Source organism: Brienomyrus brachyistius, chromosome 6, assembly GCF_023856365.1.
Source record: "Brienomyrus brachyistius isolate T26 chromosome 6, BBRACH_0.4, whole genome shotgun sequence".
NCBI lineage: Eukaryota > Metazoa > Chordata > Actinopteri > Osteoglossiformes > Mormyridae > Brienomyrus > Brienomyrus brachyistius.
Genome location: NC_064538.1, coordinates 19,138,780 through 19,158,729, shown reverse-complemented (window position 1 = coordinate 19,158,729; position 19,950 = coordinate 19,138,780). Strand labels below are relative to the sequence as shown.

Sequence of the window (19,950 nt, the reverse complement as noted above, 5' to 3'; positions counted from 1 at the left end):
AGGCAATTCCCAAAATGCCGTGCAGCTGGAAAAGGCCGCAGCCACATGAAGCCTTGGTGAGGGCCATAGCAGCCTTTCATGGCTGTCCAAGGGATTTGGGGCGACAGTGGAATTAATGTAATGTTCCTGGAATCCAGAGAACAGCCGGCAGCACTCCAGGAGAGACACCTCTGGGATGGAGATGAGAGACGGCGTCTGACCCAGCCAGATGCCAGCCGTCGGGGCCCATCAGGGAGGACCACAGGACCAACAGGGAGCGGCTGGAAGCATCAAAACGGCAGGATGACCCTACTCCCACTTCCTGCCAGATGCTAGCGACGCATGCCTGAAACAAGACAGGCACCAGAGGCTATGCCCCTGGCAACCGAAAACGGCCGCCTGGAAGACACAGCCGAGCGGAACGGGAATGGCGTCCGTGTCACATTCAATGAGTCACAACACGATGGAAGCGCTCAGGACCTGCCCAAGCAGGCTATCCTCGAGAGAGCATAGGCACTAGTTAGCCTCTGTCTGTTCTGGCAGGGGAATGGAAAATCTAGGCAGGTTTGACTCCGTAAGTAACAGCTAAGTAACTCCTTCAGAAATAATAATAAAAAACCGTGGCATGTTTAAAAAGTGCCACAAAAATTGGTGAATGGACTGTATATGTTGTCAAGTGGATAAAAATAGTGCCCCCCAACCAAAATGTTACTGGCTGAAGGTGGACATACTACATCCGTACATCAAAGCAGGCTTTTCCATTAATGCTGGAATCCTGAGAGGCAAAACTTTATAAGGAGGCTGGACACTGAAGGATCTTGCACATGTCTAAAGTATCCTGCACTAGTGGAAAATTGTGGCCTGTCAGTTGATATCTGGTGCTCGTGGCAGTCAACTTAACACAGCCAAACCACCCAGGACCAAAGATAGATGCCAGTCCATTATCAGGGCTGGATTTTTAAAAGCCTGTGGGCCAGCATCCTATTCAGTATGGGTTCAAGGACGTCATGAAAACCAGTGGATCTTTCTAATACAAGAAATGGCCGATTTAAGAATGTCCGACTTAAAGACAACTCATACTCACAAATAGATTGCCGTAAAACCTATTAAATAAAAAATTCAAGTTAAAAACTTGAAAACATTAAACGGCTTCAGTGGTTCGTTGGCTAAAGTACCGTTTGTAATAATTTTTATTACCTCTGTATCATTATTAATTTACCTACAAATTCAGCTTAAATACAGACTAAGGGAATGGGTCTCATTCGTAACCTGGGGACCTGCCAGTATCAAACAAAGCAGACAAAGGAAATAAATGGCTCTGATGCAGATGCATGGTGCAGTAACTATCTTAAAAACCATCATCAAACCCAATTATTGTGTTAAGTCAGATAAAAATACTGCTTTCCTTCTCTGACAATTTAAATCACCATGGGAACCCTGGGTATTCAGAATGACTCCAACTGACATGTTAAAAGTTTTTCTTAAATAAAGATTATATGATACAAACCCAGAAGTAATGGTTAGCAGTGTAGCTTGGTGGTCGTCACAGTGCATAGCTTAACACCACGAGGGTTCTGGGTTCAATGCCCTCTTGTGGCTCTGTGCATGTGAATTTTGCATCTACTCCCCCCCCCCCACCACCACAGAATAAAGAACATGCTGTCAGTGTGCCCAACATTATGTCTAAGGCAGTGTTCAAATTGAGGGGGATCTTGACCACCCCCCTCAACTTTTAACCCACCCACAGTTGACAACTTTTACCATCACCACCCATGGTCGGCCAGTCCAATAGGGGACCCCCCCCCCCCCCCCGGCCCATGACCTCTGACACAATTCACAGACTGCCCTAGGCTTGTCCCCTACCTGTGACTATCATTTTTTGGGATAAGTTCCAGACTCAATGTAACCCTATAGTGGGAAAAAAGATGGGATGGTGGATGAATGACACAAAAAATGTCTGTGGTCATCCAACACATGCAAACATTTTGGTTGCAAAAGGACTTTAGAACCCTTGTTACAACTAATACTTCAGATGTTTCTGATCAACATTATCCAGTTAGCCGTTGTGAGGCTTTTTACAAGCTTAAACTAGAATTAGTGCCATCCATCCATCCATTTTCTGTAACCGTTTGTCCTATCCTGAAGGCTACGGGCACGAGGTAGGGGAGCACCCAGGATGGGACGCCAACCCATCGCAGGGCACACTCACATACCAGTCACTCACACATGCACACCTACAGGCAATTTGGGAACAGATTAGATCTCTGTCCATCACACAAACTACTGCGTGATTGAGCTTAGAGCTAAATTCTAGCATTTGTCATGTTTTATTTCAAGTCGGCAGTTTTGAAACTGTAGAGCTAAAAAGAGACCGGTGTTTGCTGTTTACCTGTTTACCTCCATTTTCATTGGAACACAGTTTAAATACCTACTGATTAAATGTCAGAAGTGGCATGGTTCTCGTGTATTACGTTCACATCATATTTCGGATTTAAACCAAAAAGAAGCTGCGCATGACATCCACTTTGAATAGTACTGTCGTGTAGAATTCTGTAACAATACCACTGCTTTTTTTAAGGTGCACTGAACTGAAGGACACAAATTAATTTTAGTCACCTTCACGCGGTTTTGCTGCAAACAAATCGAGAGGTCACTTAGAGGCTACCTTTTCATTATTATGTATTTATTTATTCTTATTTCTTCGCAGCGCTTTAGTGTCATACAGAGGGTCTGCGGAGCGGCCGCCCCGAACAGCGGAGCGCCTGTTTGCGGCCGCCGGCGGCTCAGCCAATCAGTGCGTGGCGGGGGCGGGGCTATCCCCTCTCCTCGAGACTGCGGAGTGTTTCCAGTGTCAGTGTGAGAATAATCAATGAGAAGTCAGTCCTCCGTTCGCATCAAGTTGCGCTGGATTTAAATAACCTTCACAGAGAACGTCAGAGGCGAGAAGAGGGGGGGGAAATTATTGCAAATTAATTTCCTAAGGAGTGGAGGGGAAAACCAGCTCGGTAACCGCATCACTGTTGTGGAAAAGAAGCGTGGACTGGGAAAAAAGGAGGAAAAAAACAACAACAAGGAAAACAGCACCAGAGCTCGCAGGAAAGATGCACAATTCTGTCTGCTTCCTGATCTTGTCGTGGGTGTTTGCGCTGCTCGTGTTTCCAGGTGAGGAAACTGCCTTTGCTTCTCTTCAAGGGTAGGGGAGCGCGGGGGGGGGGGAGTTACTACGGAAAAGCATGCCTTGTACGCTGCAAGAAGTACTGGCAGGATTTAGAGTCGTACACATTACAATACAGCCTTGTCACAGTACCATCAGTTAGCAGTATAGGGAGTTGGAAAAATACATTGTTGTTTGAAGAAAAGTAGAACAATGCTTTTCTTTCTACCCCTCTTCACTGACATCACTTACGCCAGTAATAAGTGAGGCGATCTATCTCTAAGCCAATTCTGTGTGCGTGTTTCCCAGCTCGGATAAAGAAAAAGTTGCTGTTGATCATTTAATACGGGAAAAGAGATCATAAGTGACTACCAAGGCGGCAGAAAAAAATAATTTAATGGAAATGTGTCTAGCTTGGGGGTGAGGTGTTATTATGCATTATATATACTGGGCTGTGGTGGCAGTGATTTCTGAGTCTGCTGTGATAATTGCACTTATTGTTTTGACGATCATCAGGTGAGAGCAGAGGTGGAGGATGAAGGGGTTGTCATGAAAACGGCTAAATTAAGTCATTTTCATACAACAGATCTCTTGCCAGATGCCTAGTGCCTTGTGAATATTGATTGTTAAGCTTTTGCCTATTAAGCTCAGGAAACGCATCATAATCTAGTATTTTAGAGTAAGGTTGATTTTCCTATTGATTCTGCCTCAGAGCAAGATATTGTGATTTAGCATGCCTTTCAGATTTTCAGTTAAGCATGAAAAGTGGCAAAATCATATTTTTAAAGATTTTTACGTCAAACATAGGCTACAGAGTGTTGTGAAAAAATGGGAAGCCAGTTTAACTGCATTTGAAATTTGATTGTTAATGCTGAGACATTGTAAGGGAGCATTTTTAGGGAAAACACTGCTTCCTTTTGAAATATCGCTCCATAACATGTAATCCTTTAACATTTAAACGAGGAATTTGCTGTGTTATGTGGGAGTACCAAAGCTTTGCATAAAACCTGTTGTCTGGGCTAATTATATCAGTGGGAGTTATTCATAATTGCAGTTACACAAAACCTATAATATCTTGCTCCCGGTAGTTTAATTTCTCCTCGCTTCCGCACAGGAGCCAGTCAAAATATCGTGCCCTTGTGTGTACTGTGCCTGCACACACCCACACAAACACACACTGTTGTATGTTTAATAGAAAAATGTAGATCTAGTGGGAAACTTGCTTGTTTCCCCCACCAGACCAAACAACTGGAAATAGATAAATAAAGTACTGACAGGCTCTGGAGTTTTAATATCCATTTTTGTTTAGTTGTTATTTTTCAGCCCAGTTATGCTTTCAGTTTTGTCATGGGATTAAATAATACAACTGCCTTAATATTTTATACAAGCTGGAGATTTTTCTCATTATGCTACATGAATATATTCAAGAGATATTGTCTGCTATCTTAAGATGACTCCAAGACTATCAGGTATTATCAGAGATGTTTCTTGATTTAATTGCTGACAAATAGCAGTAATTTTGTCTACTTATCATTTAATTGCACCGCGTCAATATCAGCCATCAGTGAAATGACTGACGTGCAGACAGGCATTCAGAGTTTACCTGTGTCTCTCGGCCTCGCATTCGCTTGCTGCTTTCTCTTGATTTTACTCACCTGCTTACCTGACTTGCACAAATAACATGTCATTGTTAATGGGAGAAGGGCGGAATGGTGGTGCAGTGGTTAGCACTGTTGCCTCACACCTCTGGGACCCAGGTTTGAGTCTCTGCCTATTAAGTCTCTGTTACATGTGTGCGGAGTTTGCATGTTCTCCCCATGTCGTCGTGGGGTTTCCTCCGGGTACTCCGGGTTCCCCCCACAGTCCAAAAACATGCTGAGGCTAATTTGAGTTGCTAAATTGCCCGTAGGAATGCATGTGAGAGTGAATGGTGTGTGAGTGTGCCCTGCGATGGGCTGGCCCCCCATCCTGGGTTGTTCCCTGCCTCGTGCCCATTGCCTCCGGGATAGGCTCCGGACCCCCCGCGACCCAGTAGGATAAGCGGTTTGGAAAATGGATGGATGGATGGATGTCAGTGGGAGAGGTCTAGCCCCTACCTTGCCTGCCAGGCAAATAAGCAGGGCACAAATGTAATATGCTGGGGCTTGAGGTGGTCCTACTGGCACCTTGGAGTTCGTAATAGTCCCGATCTCCTTTTCTAGCCTTGGACAGCTTAGAGAATTCTTATAGTACAATTCCCTGAATATGCGCAAAGTTGTAATAAAGATAGGATGTTTAGGCTTAGCTGTGTTAATGGATGGAAATGACTTTACTTCATATATTGTTACAGTTTGACAACTAAATGTCAGGCTATTTCATCACAAGTGCGTATTATATGGTTTGAGGATGGGTGTGGGGTGGCCTATGGGATTGGAGGATGGGTTGTTGTTGTCTACAGTTTAGAACACCCTTAATGTCTTTGTTTATTTCGTCAAAAACCGCTGCAGTGGTTATGATCTGTGCGGAATGTACTGCAAAGGCAAAATAACAAACAAATGCTGTGCTATTTTACCAATCCCAAAATCCAATTTACTTATTGCGCCACCAATCTGGAGCTAAGAAAGTTGTCCCAAATACAAAACATTTGCAAAGCTTGGTACTTTGATTTGATTACTATGATTTGTCCTGTGATTTAATATCTGCATCTCTTGAAAGCGAACCAGCCCGCAGTCTCAAGCTGTGAAAGTTTAGTTCACCATTAACGCCAGTGCAATTCTGTTGTCCGCATGAGATCAGCAACTCTCCCGCTCTGCCTTTCTCCGAACAGAGGGGTTTCGTGCCTCGAATTGACGTGACAATAAAATAAGTAATGCATTAGAGGTCTTAGAATATGTTTCTGTTTCCATCTATAGCTCACAAATTGTTTAAGAAATAGACAAACTAGCAAGCGCTCTAACTTTTCTGTTAAGCTTCTCATAGATAATTGCAGTTCTCTGCCTTCTCTTACAACGATCAACGTTATATTTGGAGATTGTCACAGATGGTTGTATTGGATCTAAAAAACAGAGCCCTGTAGGGACTCTGCGAGGCCATACACCACGTCTTTATTCCAAGTGCCTTGGGAATGAGATGGCCATAAGATTTTCTGCGTTTGACCTTCACTCACCCCTGTTCCGCCTTTTCCATAAGTGCGGCCTGGCGTTAAGCCCGGAGCTTACCCCAGGAAGCACGGAGGCTCAATGCAGGGGGCCCCAGGATGCTTTGCCAGCTCCTTGTAGGACACAGACTCGCACACTGTGGGCAATTTACGGATTCACATCAACTACACTGTTTTTGGGCTGCAAGAGAAAATTGCAACACACTGACAACTCTGTTACTTATTTAATGTATGCAATCTACGTTGTAATGACATGTAGCTGTTTTGCGGAGTTAACAAACAGTATATCCTTGCATCCAGCATAATCACTTCTTGCACTTGTTTTGTGTATGCGTACAATAATGGCTGTAATCTCGACAAATCTCAGTGATTTGGCCATGCAGCATAAATAAATCAGAAGTCTGTCCACTGCATTAACTGACTGGAAAAACAGGCCACAATCAGCACCATGAATAAAAAATGCATGGTAGTAATTGAAAATGGATGTTATCAATAAGGAGGGAGGTGACAGTAAACAGCATCACTGCAAATTGTTTGCGAGATCTGAAATCTAGAAAATTCCTTTCCTCTCTGTGGTTGCTTCCATCACGTGCTACAGATGAACTTTAACTTTGAGATTGGAGATAAACTTGTATTTTCTTCCACATCAAAGATCTCCCGGATCAACTCTGGCATTTTTGGTTGTGCTGATAGAATTAAGTCGCCTGCCTTGTCTAAGGTAAAAGGGAGACCTTTTAATAATATAAAATGGCCCTGAAACTTCCCAAGATGCATCGCAGTCTGATATACGGAAGTTCTGTGGAGCAGATCGTACTATTCCAAACTCACCCATCTCATCTCTCTGTTTCTTCACCATGAAAGTGAAGAGAGAGGGATTTTTGTGATGCGACCGTAATGTCCAGTACATCGCGTCAGCCCTAAGCTTGTTATAATACAGAAGAGCTTTCTTTTCTGCATCTCTGGGCTTCAACTAACTGCTACAAATGCCTGATGGGCAGGTATGTCATCGCTCATGACGCTGATTGTGACTTTGAAACTCGTACTGACACACACACGCAAACGTACACACACAGACACACAGACACACACACACACAAACACACAGATGCTTCGAAAAAATAAAAACTGTGAAAAGACCCCCCCCCCCCCCGACTTCTCTGTGCTTTCCATCTGCAAATAAGATAATACAACCCCCCCCCTCCAAAACCCACTCCTCATGAAGCCCTTGAATGAATGATAATGGTTTGCATAGCGTTGACGTGAGTACAATTTCTGACCCCAGCTGAGTGCAGACACTTGATTTAGATAAAATGCATTTGGTTCTGGTGCAAAATATCAGAATGACACTGCTAAGTGAGTCTTAAAGCAAGGGATTCCTTTCATCACACAGTATCGTGCTTTTGTGCCTCTGTCTGTAAGGTCTTTGCTGATAAAGTATGGTCATTACCATTAATAATACTCAAAAATATATCACAAGTATTATTATCTAACTCTGCGTTGGACTGGCCCCCCATCCTGGGTTGTTCCCTGCCTCGTGCCCATTGCTTCCGGGATAGGCTCCGGACCCCCCGCGACCCAGTAGGATAATGTTGGAAAATGGATGGATGGATGGACTATCTAACTGATAGCTAAAAATCTACAAGGTCTGGCATTTATATCCATCCATTCATCCATCCATCCATCCATCCCATACTTTATAGAATCCTCTAATTCATTCTTGTCTATTTTTGCTCATATGTCTCATATTGTACATGCCACTTTGTTATGTCCCACTGTTCCGTAAAGAGGACAGTAAGGGCTTTAAGGTGACATCATATCCTTGGCGGTGTGACCTTGCCCACTTCCTCTTCCTGTCTAATCAAATTTTAATCTATACTAAAACACTTTTTTCCCCCCTGGATCTCAAGAGGATATTATAATATTTGCATAACATCATAATTGTGTGAATGTTATGTATTTTAATGTAACTATAAGCTGTCTATGGCATTAATGAAAGGAGATTTGCATTCAGATATTTCCAGTACTTGTTTTGCACCTTAATGGGGGGTAACTGCTTTTACGCACTATTCATTTATGACGCCGTATATTTTCTGAGCCGCTGCGGGTTTAAGTGCCAAGCAGACCAGCTACGACGGCACTTGCCCTTGTGGGATTTAAACCGGCAACCTTTTGGCCATGGGCCCGGTACGCTCGCCGCCCTACTCCCATCTGTCCCGTGTGCCTCTTAGGCTGGCCAGCCCGAGTGCACGCCCAGTGAAAATTATCAATAATGACTGCAGGATTAAAGAATCGTCCCCCATTTAATGCCAAGCCAGATATGAATGCTTTCTTTTACGGCAGCTCTCTCACCCTGGGGCCATACAGAAATATACTCGCACTCGGCTCCCTTGAAAGGAAACACTCCACGCAGAGGATTATGCTTTTCTCACTCTGATCCTGCCCTAACTAAAGAAAAAAAAACCCAGACTATAATTAATGGAAAACCTTGTTATAAGGTCAACTAAACATTCTCCTGTGACAGCTCCCAGAGTGTTATGTAGGACTTTGTGCTAATAGCGGTAAAATATATTAATTTCATACATGAAAGGGTAAAACGTAATGGATGCACTGTCGTTTTGTGGTTCTGTACAAATATGCTATTTCCGTCGTGGGGGGCCCTCGTGTCCTGTAGGCGCTCGCACCCTTTCCCTGGTTCTCTTTTCAGCCCCCTCACCGGTGCCCCCCACCTTTCATCTCGCTGTACAGAGATTAGCAGAAGATTACGCTCTTGGTTCTGTCAATCCGATTTATTATTAACAGAAGTGTCCGTCCATCCATCTATCCGTCTGTCTATCTATCTGTCCATCGTCAAAGGGATTAAATTATGCCCGAATATTTAAAATCAGCTACCATACAGCAATATGGTTTGGTATTAACAGTTCCTGGAACTTGTCCATAAAATTCATCACATGAAATGTATCCATCCACTTTCAGTAGTGTTCACAGTGTTGTAAACTTCGCTATGGGCTGCCTGTTAAATTCCCAATCTGTATGGCATACACACATAAGCGTGCACTTCTTGTGGGACTCTTGGCAGAAGAACCCGCCTGTATTAGCTCTGTATTTAAGGTTGCTACCATTGTGGTATGCATAGACTCGGCCTAGATGTCCAGTTCTGAAAAGATTTTATTTTGCTTTTCCTTATAATTTATAAACATGGCTGTCCGTTACACTAAAATGTGAGCTGAGCATAATTCGAAGACTACTCCGTCGGTGCTGTGCATAGAGGTTGACTAGTTGCCTGTTCGCAAGGGGGCGTGTCCTTAACTGCAGCTCGACGAATCGAAAGTTACTGCATTCACAGCATTGACGAAACACTTTAACTGTTATGGGCCAAATAAGGATTCGTATAAAGGCAAGATCAAGGCAAAGCAGGAAGTTTGTCTAGCAGCAACACTTTGTTTCCTTATTAGCCATTTATTTGTTGCAAGAAAAACAGTTACTTTGATAAAAGCCAGGCCAAGATGACATTATAATCCTCAAACGATGGCGCTAATTACAGAAATCCCAACGGTACTTGTAGGGAAGTCGTTTATTACCACCGTTCACCATCTTTAACCTGCGCGTCTATTTTACATGCTGTATCCATTTGTTCTACTCTTCATGCAGCGTAAATCATTAATTCTTCAAAGCTAACATCGCGCTGCATTTATCTACATAATGTATTTCCTGTTAAGTTAGGATGCTGCCTCTTTTTCTGGGCTTAGTGACACAGAGGCCATGGACATTGCTAAAAACGGAAACTTGATATTTTAGTGGGTGTAGCAACAGTAGATGGCCTCGGTAAGGGCCGTTGTGCGTGCATGTGGGGGAGGGGGGCGTTGAGGGTACTGGGTACCTATCAGAGCATTACCTACAAATAATTTAATGCAAACCGATAAAACTTTATTAATAAAATCCTGTTTTATGTCCTTTTTTTATATACACATGGACATGACTTGGTGCCCCCCTGCTCCCCCCATTCAGTCTCAGCAATGCAAATGGCAGCCCAAACCCAAAAACCACATCATTCTTTATGCTTCCGGAATATATTGTGTTTTGTCGTTGCTCCACTTAATCACGAACTGAAAAGACACTCGTTGAATGCACATCCGTTATCACACAGCGAAGGCACCTACGCCACCTACAGGTATCCACTGTATTTAGTTACATATTGCCTCCTACTGAGAGCGCAAGATGTGGAACAAATATTAACGTGGCTGCATCATCATAACATTTATTGCATGGAAAAGGTCACTGCTGCTATTAGCGATGTGATTAAACATTCAAAAGATCAGTTTGGAAACACAGGTAAAGCCTGATGCGAGAGGCATTTCTGCAAAGGAAATTTTGTACCTCTCCCTAAGACTTGAAATGTCCCTGAAATGGTGTCCAGAGATGTATCGCGCTCTTTGCAGTTGCGTCTAATTTAATGGAAATGTTTGGAAAGTCTGGCTGCCCCTGGTCAGCAGAAGATCATGCCTGGAGTGGTCCTTTATACGGCACATTTCTTGAGTACAAACACTAACGGCATTCAGGAAGTATTTGCATAAACGGCAGATGCTTCTTGTTCGGCTGGGATTAGGGGCTTATTTTATTACGTAACGGTTACAGTGCTGCGAAAGTGCTCCTGTACAATGACAATAAAGAGTCGAATCTTGAATTTCTCGCACGTATCCCTGTGCCGTCAGGTTCTTCTGGCTGCGCAGCGCTGCATCTCGATGTTCATCCGGACAATGGGTGTGAGCGATAAACCGTGGCTATGCAGAAGGGTGCGCGCTGAATCGCATCTCGTGCGCTTCACGTTTCTGCCGTTCAGTCAGCTGTCGGTCGATACGGCACTTCAGCCTCATGCCAGCTGCTAGATCCCCGTGTCGCGTTTTGTCCTGACTTTGGTGTGTGTTTTTCTTATTTCTTAGCTCGCTCCTTAAGGGCGGGAAAGGGGGCGTGACGTGCTACCCCACGGCCAGGGTGGGTTTCTAGGGTCCCAGTAAAAATTTATTCCCCTTCCCTCCCTCCAGATAGTAACACAAACCGAATAGATAGCTAGTGAGTAGAAGACCATTGCTAGCTAGTTAATTTGCTGCCTCAGAATCTCTGAAATAAGGAATGAAAAGGAATTAAATAAGCCCCCAACCCCCAACCATAGGCACTACACACAAAGGTATGATTTGAGTGGTGGTACACGACGTTTCTGCTGCTGAATTGTGCCTCCATATGGCGTCGTGTACCCCAAGGCCAGCCATCATTAAATCGGCAAGTCAGTGCTGACTCAACTACTCGTTTTGGACCGTGAAATTTCGATCAGTACATCAATACCACTACTTTGCGGTTTAGTGATGTTACTAAATTGTTAATTACATTTATGTAGCGGACACTTTTGTCCAAAGCGAGGTACCAATGAAGATCAGAGAACAGGGTCAGCTGGTATCCCTGCAGCAATTGAAATTCAGCTCTGCCAGCCATGGGATTTGAACCAGCAACCTTCTGATTGCAGAGACCTAACCCACAAAGCCATCACAGTACTCCAGCAGTGTGAACAGGGGACTGCGGAGATATCATAAGGCCTAGAGTAAGAACAGAAGGGAGGTACAAACAAGGTTGATAAACTCAAATTATTTATTTATCATTAATTATTTGTAGGGGTGGCATGGTGGTGCAGTGGTTAACACTGTTGCCTCACACCACTGGGACCCGGGTTCGAGTCTCCACTGGGGTTATATGTGTGTGGAATTTGCATGTTCTCCTCATGTCATCATGGGGTTTCCTTCAGTTTTCCTTCAACTCCAGTTTTGTGTTCCCAGTCTAAAGACATGCTGAGGTGATTTGGAGTTACTGAATTGACCGTAGGTGTGCATGTGTGAGTGAATGGTGTGTGAGTGTGCCCTGCGATGGGCTGGCCCCCTGTCCTGGGTTGTTCCCCGCCTCGTGCCCATAGCTTCCGGGATAGGCTCCGGACCCTCAGTGACCCAGGAGGATAAGCGGTTTGGGAAATGAATGAATAATCATTTATAATTATTAACAAAATTGAAGTGAAACCATATTAGAAGTCATTGAGGCACAAACCACCATAAAAAAAAATTTGTATCTTGTGTAACACTTTTTGCTGTTGCCTGGCTTTCGAGAAGAACCTGCTATCTCTGCCTGTTTGTTTAGTCATGTGGTATTCTGGGGCCATGGGTGCAGCGGAAGGCTTTTCCCTGGACATCTCTGCCCAGCCGCAAGCTAAGCAGGAAGTGCCTCGTTCCGGGCTCTGCGTGAGCACGTCGTTACGGACCTGCATGATGCTTTCGCAGTGCAGCCCGAGAGTCTCTGGCTTTCCTGAAGTGGATCTGTGTTAATTCGTCAGTAAATGGCAGAGGCTCTTCTCTGTCGGCACAACGCAAAAGCGAGACGCATGAGGTCTGAGATCCTGGGGAAAAAAGCACACCGCAGGTCGCAGCCCTGGCCGAAACGTGAACTGCTCTTTGTGGGGGCGGAAGAGGGAGGTGGAGATGTGCAGCTGGCATGCTGACAGCATGGTTATGTTTCCGGGGGCAAACGGAGGAAGCGAGCGCTGGGATCCCGCTCCACGCTGGCTGTGCAGCTTCAGGCATAACGCAGTTCAGATTAACTGGAAGGTAACGCGCGATGCTGGCTAACCCGCCCAGTAACATAGTCAGCCCTCCAGACTGCCGCCTTACGAGGGGGGCGCCGACTTAGCAGACGGTTTTCACTTGCATTTGCACGGGGGAGGCCGGAGATCTAGCTTGCCTACGGCGCCACAAAGACTTTCACTGGTTCTGTGACGAGGCCTTGACCATCCAGTCTAATCTGAACCAGTCACCCTGCATCCTGGATCCCGTTTAGGTTCTTGAATGATAAGTGGTTTTGGGCCATTTTGTAGAGAAACTGAAGACTTAAAAACCAATAAGGACAAATGATTATTTTTTAATATTCCTATTTCCTATGAAAAACAAAAACATTCCAGGAATAGTTTTTTAACAAATAAGAAGCATAGGAATGCATTGAATTATGTTTTATTTACTGTTTGTCTTTTGAGAAAATGCTGGTATTAATCCTGAAAATGCTTGTATTAATGTAAAATGTAATTTGCAAGTGATACAGTGGTCAGTTCTGTTTGTGTGTGTGTCAGTTTGTGTGTCTGTGATGGGTTGGTGACCCATCCTGGGTTATTCCTTGCCTTCTGGGATATTCTCTGAACCTCCGCGACCATGTATAGGATGGATGGAATTTAGTCTGTTTGTTTTGTCTGTATCTTCTGATTCAGAAGTGCATTGGGTGCAGTAATACATAAAAAGAAGGCAAAACACTTTTAAAAATGAAGGTCTGATTAAAGATTAAAATATCACAGCCCTGTGAGGTTATGTAGGGAGCAGTTAATTACTTCAACATCAGCAAGAGATTGACATTTGATGTACAGTCTGATGCAGGGGCAATTCTAGGATTTTTTTTAAGGTTGGAGGCATAAGAGAGGCAAACCTTATTATGTGTTTTGAATTGTCGAGTGACAGGCTAGGGGGCCAATCAGCTTTCAGCAGAGGCCAGCGTGCCTGTGGTCCCGCCCCTGGATTGATGTGTGATAATATTCCACAGCTCACAACCAGCCCTAACTGGTGTTTCTTACTTGATGGGTGATGTGCTTCCAGCAGCTCTATGTTTCACTATCTACAGCCACTGACCGTGACAGAGAAAAATGGTAAACTTTGTAAAGATATGCTAAAAAAATGACATCGAGTCATTTACAGCACCTAACATTCAAACTATGGGGTGTTCGTGGCTGCAAAGCAATCACTGCCTCCCAGAATCCTACAGTTCAGTTATGGTTGGCTATTTCACAGATATCACCTGTAGTCATCCACATTCATGACACTGAGGGAGACGCAAATATATTATCTGGTGCTTTTTAAACAGAAAACGTTAAGTCGCCGCTCAGATGCAGTCTTAATCACCCAGAATCCCCCGCGGCTCTGATCCCTGTCCATGCAAAGGCTGACGGCCTCGATGTCATGGCACGCTTTCCTCCTGGAAGGCTCCCAAAATGCCACGCGGCAGATGGTCCTGGGAAAAGTCGAGCGGCGAGGCCGGTTTTCCGGAAAACCGTACGGTACGGCCCCTGCAAGGCCATCTCAACCAAGCGATGTCATCCTGCTTTCTCAGCTTGAATTAATAGAACCATTAGTCAAGATGACAAGCGCGCAGGCTAAGTCACACTTACAGGTTGTTGTGTTTTTTTTTTATTTTCTTTTTTGTTCATTTCCTGGAGGGGTTACTGGGACTGCAAGCACTAATAATCAGATCTAATCACCACTGGCACTGTCCTTATTTTCATGTCTGTCTTGTAACAAACTTCCCTTGTGAATTCAAGTGCTGAATAAACATACAGTAGCCAATGGCTTTTTAACGGAGAAAAAAACAGCATCTCTTTCAGAGTTCAAGCAAAGCTGTTTTCTGTCTAATACAATGAACAATGCAGCTAGCCTTCAATTCATGTTTTCTTGTATCCGCCAGCATAATAATAAACAGCATAATATTTCAGTGGAGGACGTTTCTGTTTTCTTTATTTATTTTTTTTAGCCAAAATGAGCACAGAGTGTCCACAGTGTTGCGCCACATTGAGACTGGACCCGACCCGACCCGCCGTGCATGAACAGAAAGTTTCGTATCAGCCAGCAGGCAGCTACGGGCAGGGGGCATCTATGGAAACAAACCAGCGTTTGTGAGGATTTGGATGGGGAGCCTTGAGCACAGGCTTGTGTGCCCATGGAGCTCCTCTGTAGTGTAACTTTGCCGAAAAAGCGTAGCGTTTTATCTGTTAAATAGACCTGTGCCCATCGGCCCCACGTAGGCACCCCTGTAGGTCCTGCCTGTTTATGACATTAGTACGGATCTGCTGAAGTGGATCTCAACTGGGGAGGGGGCATGGTTTTTCAATGCATTTGTTTGTTTATTTGTTTGTTTATTTGTTTTTAATTTCTTTTAAACCATACACTCCGCACACCACTGCATTCCACTCAGCAGTTGAGATTCACTGACCTACTGCATCACAGTTATGCGACAAGTTTTATCTTTTAACTGCCAATGCAGTAAGTTGTATCACTTTTATGAAGTTGTTTGTTAATTTAGCTTTAGTTTATTCTTAACTTGACTTACTACGTTACTGCAGGAAGCTCAGAGAAAATCATTTCATGCCAGCATCTCCAGCTGTATGCTGTACGCTTTTGATGGATAAACTTTGATTCGATTTGAAGGTTTGATTCGATTAGATTCATGTCGTGTGCGATCAAAAGGCCTGTGCGCTCTGTGTCCGCCTCGACTTCGCAGGAGATCAGCCGGTTTGTGTTCCATGACTGTGGCATGACGAGAGCCTGTTCCGCATCCAGAAGTCATTACAGAAAGCTCTGGAACGCATGTTCCATAAGCAGCTACCGGTGCCATGCAGAGAAAGCCGTGGGGCGCGGAACGCTTCCATGGTAATCCTTCCGCGCGTGACTGAAACCTCGTTTTATACCGCGAAAGCCTCCCGTTCCCGGATGACTTGGCTGCAGTTTGCCCGTGAGATGGATCCCAAGTACATGAATGTGTCCATCAAGGTTGTGGTTTCCGATCTTATGGATTTGTTTGCCATGAGGCAGGAAAGCACCTTCACTCATACACAGGTTATCTTAGCAAAGTAACAGCTTGGGATCAGAAGCAAAGAGAAGTGGGTGTGAGGACGGGGGGGTGAGACCCTGAGGAATGTGCGTTGTCGTCGTGTTTGAAGACGGCCTGTCTTGCTGTTGGAGCCTGGAGTTGGGGCAGCAGGGTTGGACACTGCTTGGGACCAGCGGTCCCATGGTTACAGTTCCAGTAGGAGAGACCAATCAGTGGGCCAGCAGGCACATGGCAAACACACACGCACACACACACACACGCGCGCACACTACGACGTCACTGAGGCATTATCGACCCAGCGGCGCGGGCGGCGAGGTGACACAGCTGGTTCTCAGGAAGCCGCCCGACGGGGTGCGAGTCGGAAGCTTCTGCGGACGCCGCGGGATATCAGCGCAGCTATTAAGAAGTGACGGACGCAGCGGAAAATGGTTATGTGTGGCGGGCGTCTGAAAGTTTAGGCACATTTGCACACTGCAAAGATCTGCATATCCCCAATCGATGCTTCCGTGAGGTTGCGGTGAAAGCCAGAGGTTGCTAACGCGTGTCAGTTTACAGGGCATCTGCATAAGCCTTATCAGGCAGAGGAGAAACGGCAGGGCGTCAGCCAATGAACCGCCTTCGCTGGAGGCTGCCATGGCGACACTCTTACGGACGACGTGACGTATCCATACAGCTGCTCGATTAGCCCCTCAGTCAAATACCGTGCCATTTACGAAAGTTCCTGTTAGTCGCGTTGCTTCTCAGCTTCAAGCCTACCCAAAATGTTGACCCCCCCCCCCCTCCCATCCCCCCCAAGATGCGTACCGTACCGACAGCTAAATTCAAAATGAGACTTTGCAGGGAGTTGAATCTCAGTGACACAGCTCAAATGCACTGTCTTCTCTGAAAGTAGCTTCGCCCTCGATGTTGCAAAGTCGGTCACAACGCCTACTAGAGTAGGGGAGCTGAAATATACATGTCCTGACACTTTGATAAAAGCCAGCCGGTTGATGTTAGCCTCTGGGTTTAATGGATGCATGGAGTTTCCTCTTAATGTTTAACACTATAGCTACATACCTATACGGCAGGAAATTGAAGCAAGGTCAAAATAATTTTCTACTTCTCACCTGAAACACAAAGCTCAGTTCGAATTTCACATTAACTTGTTAACTGTGCCTCTTTTAAATTCTTTGCCCCACCCCCCCCACACACTATTTCTTGTCTGCATTGGCAGATGGTCACCGCTATTCTGATCTCAGATCAGAGGAGTCGCAGAATCTGAACAGCCTCAAGCTAAAGGGATGAGTTCAAAATCTCTTAACGCAAAGGAAGAGGTGGACCAGTTTCTCTCTACAGAACACCTGCAGAATACCTATATTAATGTAGGCTGTGGAGCAGAACCTGAGACACATAAATACATTTGCTTAAGGCAGAAAATTAATTCTGTGAATTCTGTGGAGCTAGTTCAAAAGCCATTAAGGCTCACAGGAAATTTTAATAGTAAAAGTAAAGAATATTGATTCATCAGTTCATGAAATGCATTAAAGTTTTCAGGCCCCCTGTGACCCCGGACAAGATAAGTGGTTAGAGGATGGATTGATGATTGGATGAATTACATTAATAATAACACGTTCAATTGGTTGCAAATAGCCAATCTCAACAAACCTGGAACAATTAAGTAACTAAAATATTGACACATATTATCAGAAGGGGACTAATAAACCGTATGTGATTTAGAAAATGCATTCTTTTCTTTTTGTGTAGTAGAAATGGGCTTCATATTTATAAAAAACCTTTTTCTCGTGGTCTTCAATAGTTATATTATCTCTGCCTTTCAGAATTGCTCAGTCAAGCTCAGTTATATAATGATCCATGTGAACCGCATCAAGAGCAGGTTAGACCTGGCCTATTTTTCCAACAGGATGTGAGCGTGTGTGTGTGTGTGTGTGTGTGTGTGTGTGAGAGAGAGAGAGAGAAATTCTCGCTGTGGAAACGCACTCTGGACCCTGTTTTGGGACAGAATGCTGGCTCACAGGGGAAGGGGCCTTATGCTTAAGGGCGCGAGGTCAGAACCGGGTGCTACTGGTCGACGTCCTTGGAGACGCGGCTGTTTGTGACTTACGGCAAGGTACTTATTCGGAATAGTTCTGCTGGCTTTATAAATACATTCAGAAAAATACATACGTAAGTACAGGATTTGCAGTCTGTGCAGTTTGCTCTGTGTGTAAGAGTTGCAATAGCATAGAATAATATTAAAAATTTTATATATATATATATATATATATATATATATATATATATATATATATATATATATATATGATTTTTAATATTATTATTATTCTATATAATATTCCTGGGATGCCACCAGTGCCCCATGCTGCTTATTTAGTACTGGGTAGTGGTGAAGAACAGTATTATTATTATTATTATTATTATTATTAATGAGAATGATGATGATGACGATGATGATAACAATAATAACAAAGATGAAGACACTTGGAGTGCCTGAGTACTTTTGAGAAGCTCCTGCAGCAGAGTTCAGTCCAGTGTTCGTGTTGCCATGCAGAGTATGTTGGGATGCTTATAAAATGTCTCGCAGGATGACGAGATGCGTAGTGTCAGATAAACTCCCATTGGGTCGCTGGCTGCTTCTGTCGGCAGCTGCTGATGGCTTTCTGTGCCCCCCCCCCCCCCCCTACAATTTCCCTTAAAACTTCACGAGCCGCGAAGGCGCAGTGCCGCTTTAAGTTTGCCACTTCACATTAAAGGCCGGGAGGAAAGCAGAGAGACTCCTTTCCACCAAAAAAAGGAATATATATATATATATATATATATCTGTCGCCTTCTTGTTCGTGAGCGATAACTAATTTACAGCAAGATGAAGAGCATGTAAGAAATATATATATAATTTTTTTTTTTTTTGGGACAAACATGAATTGACTCAGCAGTGAGGGTGCTGTGAAACTTCTAAAAATACGTTACCCGAGACGAGCGTGTCAACAGAGCATTGGAGGAAATCGCTGCTGAATACACAATGTTTCATATCTTCCTTCGGATAGACGCGGCTCTGTAGGACGAGCTGCCTTCGCTGGCACTTGAATAATATGACACAGCCGCGAACCTCCGCCCTCTCTGACCTCGGCGCGGCTCCCTCACACATCCTCGTGACAAGAAGCGAGGGGCTGAGACAGTGATGTTTCACCTGGCCTCTTAGATATTTCTTCATGCACACCATGTAAGAGATACACATTCCTAAGTGTGGGGAACGCTATAGAGAGGCTAGCACAGTGGCCTCGCACCTTGAGGGTTTGAGGTCCGAATCCAATCCGGTATGTGTATGTCTTCTCACTCTTTCTGCCAGATACACTGGTTTCTTCACCATGGTCCAGAAACCAGCGTCTCTATGTCGGAGTGTGAATACGTGCCCCATGGATGATCTGGCATCCCATTCAGGATGTTCTCTGCATTGTGCTGCTGCCTCCCAGGATAGGGTCCAGGCTCACCGCCAGCTTTCGCTCGGATTGTGGAAGAGCGGTGATAGAACATGAACAGACGACGGTCAAGTGAAGAAGATCACGTTGATCTTATTCCTGAGATGCTTCGAGTGGAGATAATTTAAGGCCTCTTGAAGTTTCCCCGGTGACGTCGTTTTTTAAAACCTGATAAAACTCTCCCTGAGAATTTTCCAGCAGACTGCAGGATTGGCAGCGCAGCCATGATGTCCGCTGCCTCATGCACTGTGCTTCCTGGGATGAGCTCCAGGCTCAGTGTGACCCCTGTACTGGATATGGATGGATGGACTCCGCAAGAAGACACTACCTAATCTGACATCCGTCTCTTTTCGCTGACGCACAGGAGGAAATGTGCTCAGGCTCTGTTAAGGCACGCTTCCCTGCGTCTAAATCAGCGCAGGCCTTTCTTCAGGATGCCGTGGGTTCGAGCCTTTAAAGACGACGCGTCCGAGATGGGTCGGGGGGAGGCGGCCTGTCCAAAACCACAGAAGGCCTGCTCAGTAGCGAAGGAATTT

The 19,950-nt window shown here is 44.8% G+C and overlaps 1 protein-coding gene across 1 annotated transcript in view; it reads left to right on the top strand.

Moving 5' to 3' along the window:
• Positions 1-2,835: 2,835 nt before the first annotated feature.
• opcml (opioid binding protein/cell adhesion molecule-like) overlaps positions 2,836-19,950 on the top strand; it is a 265,188-nt gene continuing 248,073 nt past the window's right edge. Inside the window, exon 1 of the mRNA XM_049017737.1 lies at positions 2,836-3,141. Coding sequence (XP_048873694.1) covers positions 3,081-3,141 — 61 coding nt within the window. The 5' untranslated portion in view covers positions 2,836-3,080. The remainder of the gene's footprint in view (positions 3,142-19,950) is intronic.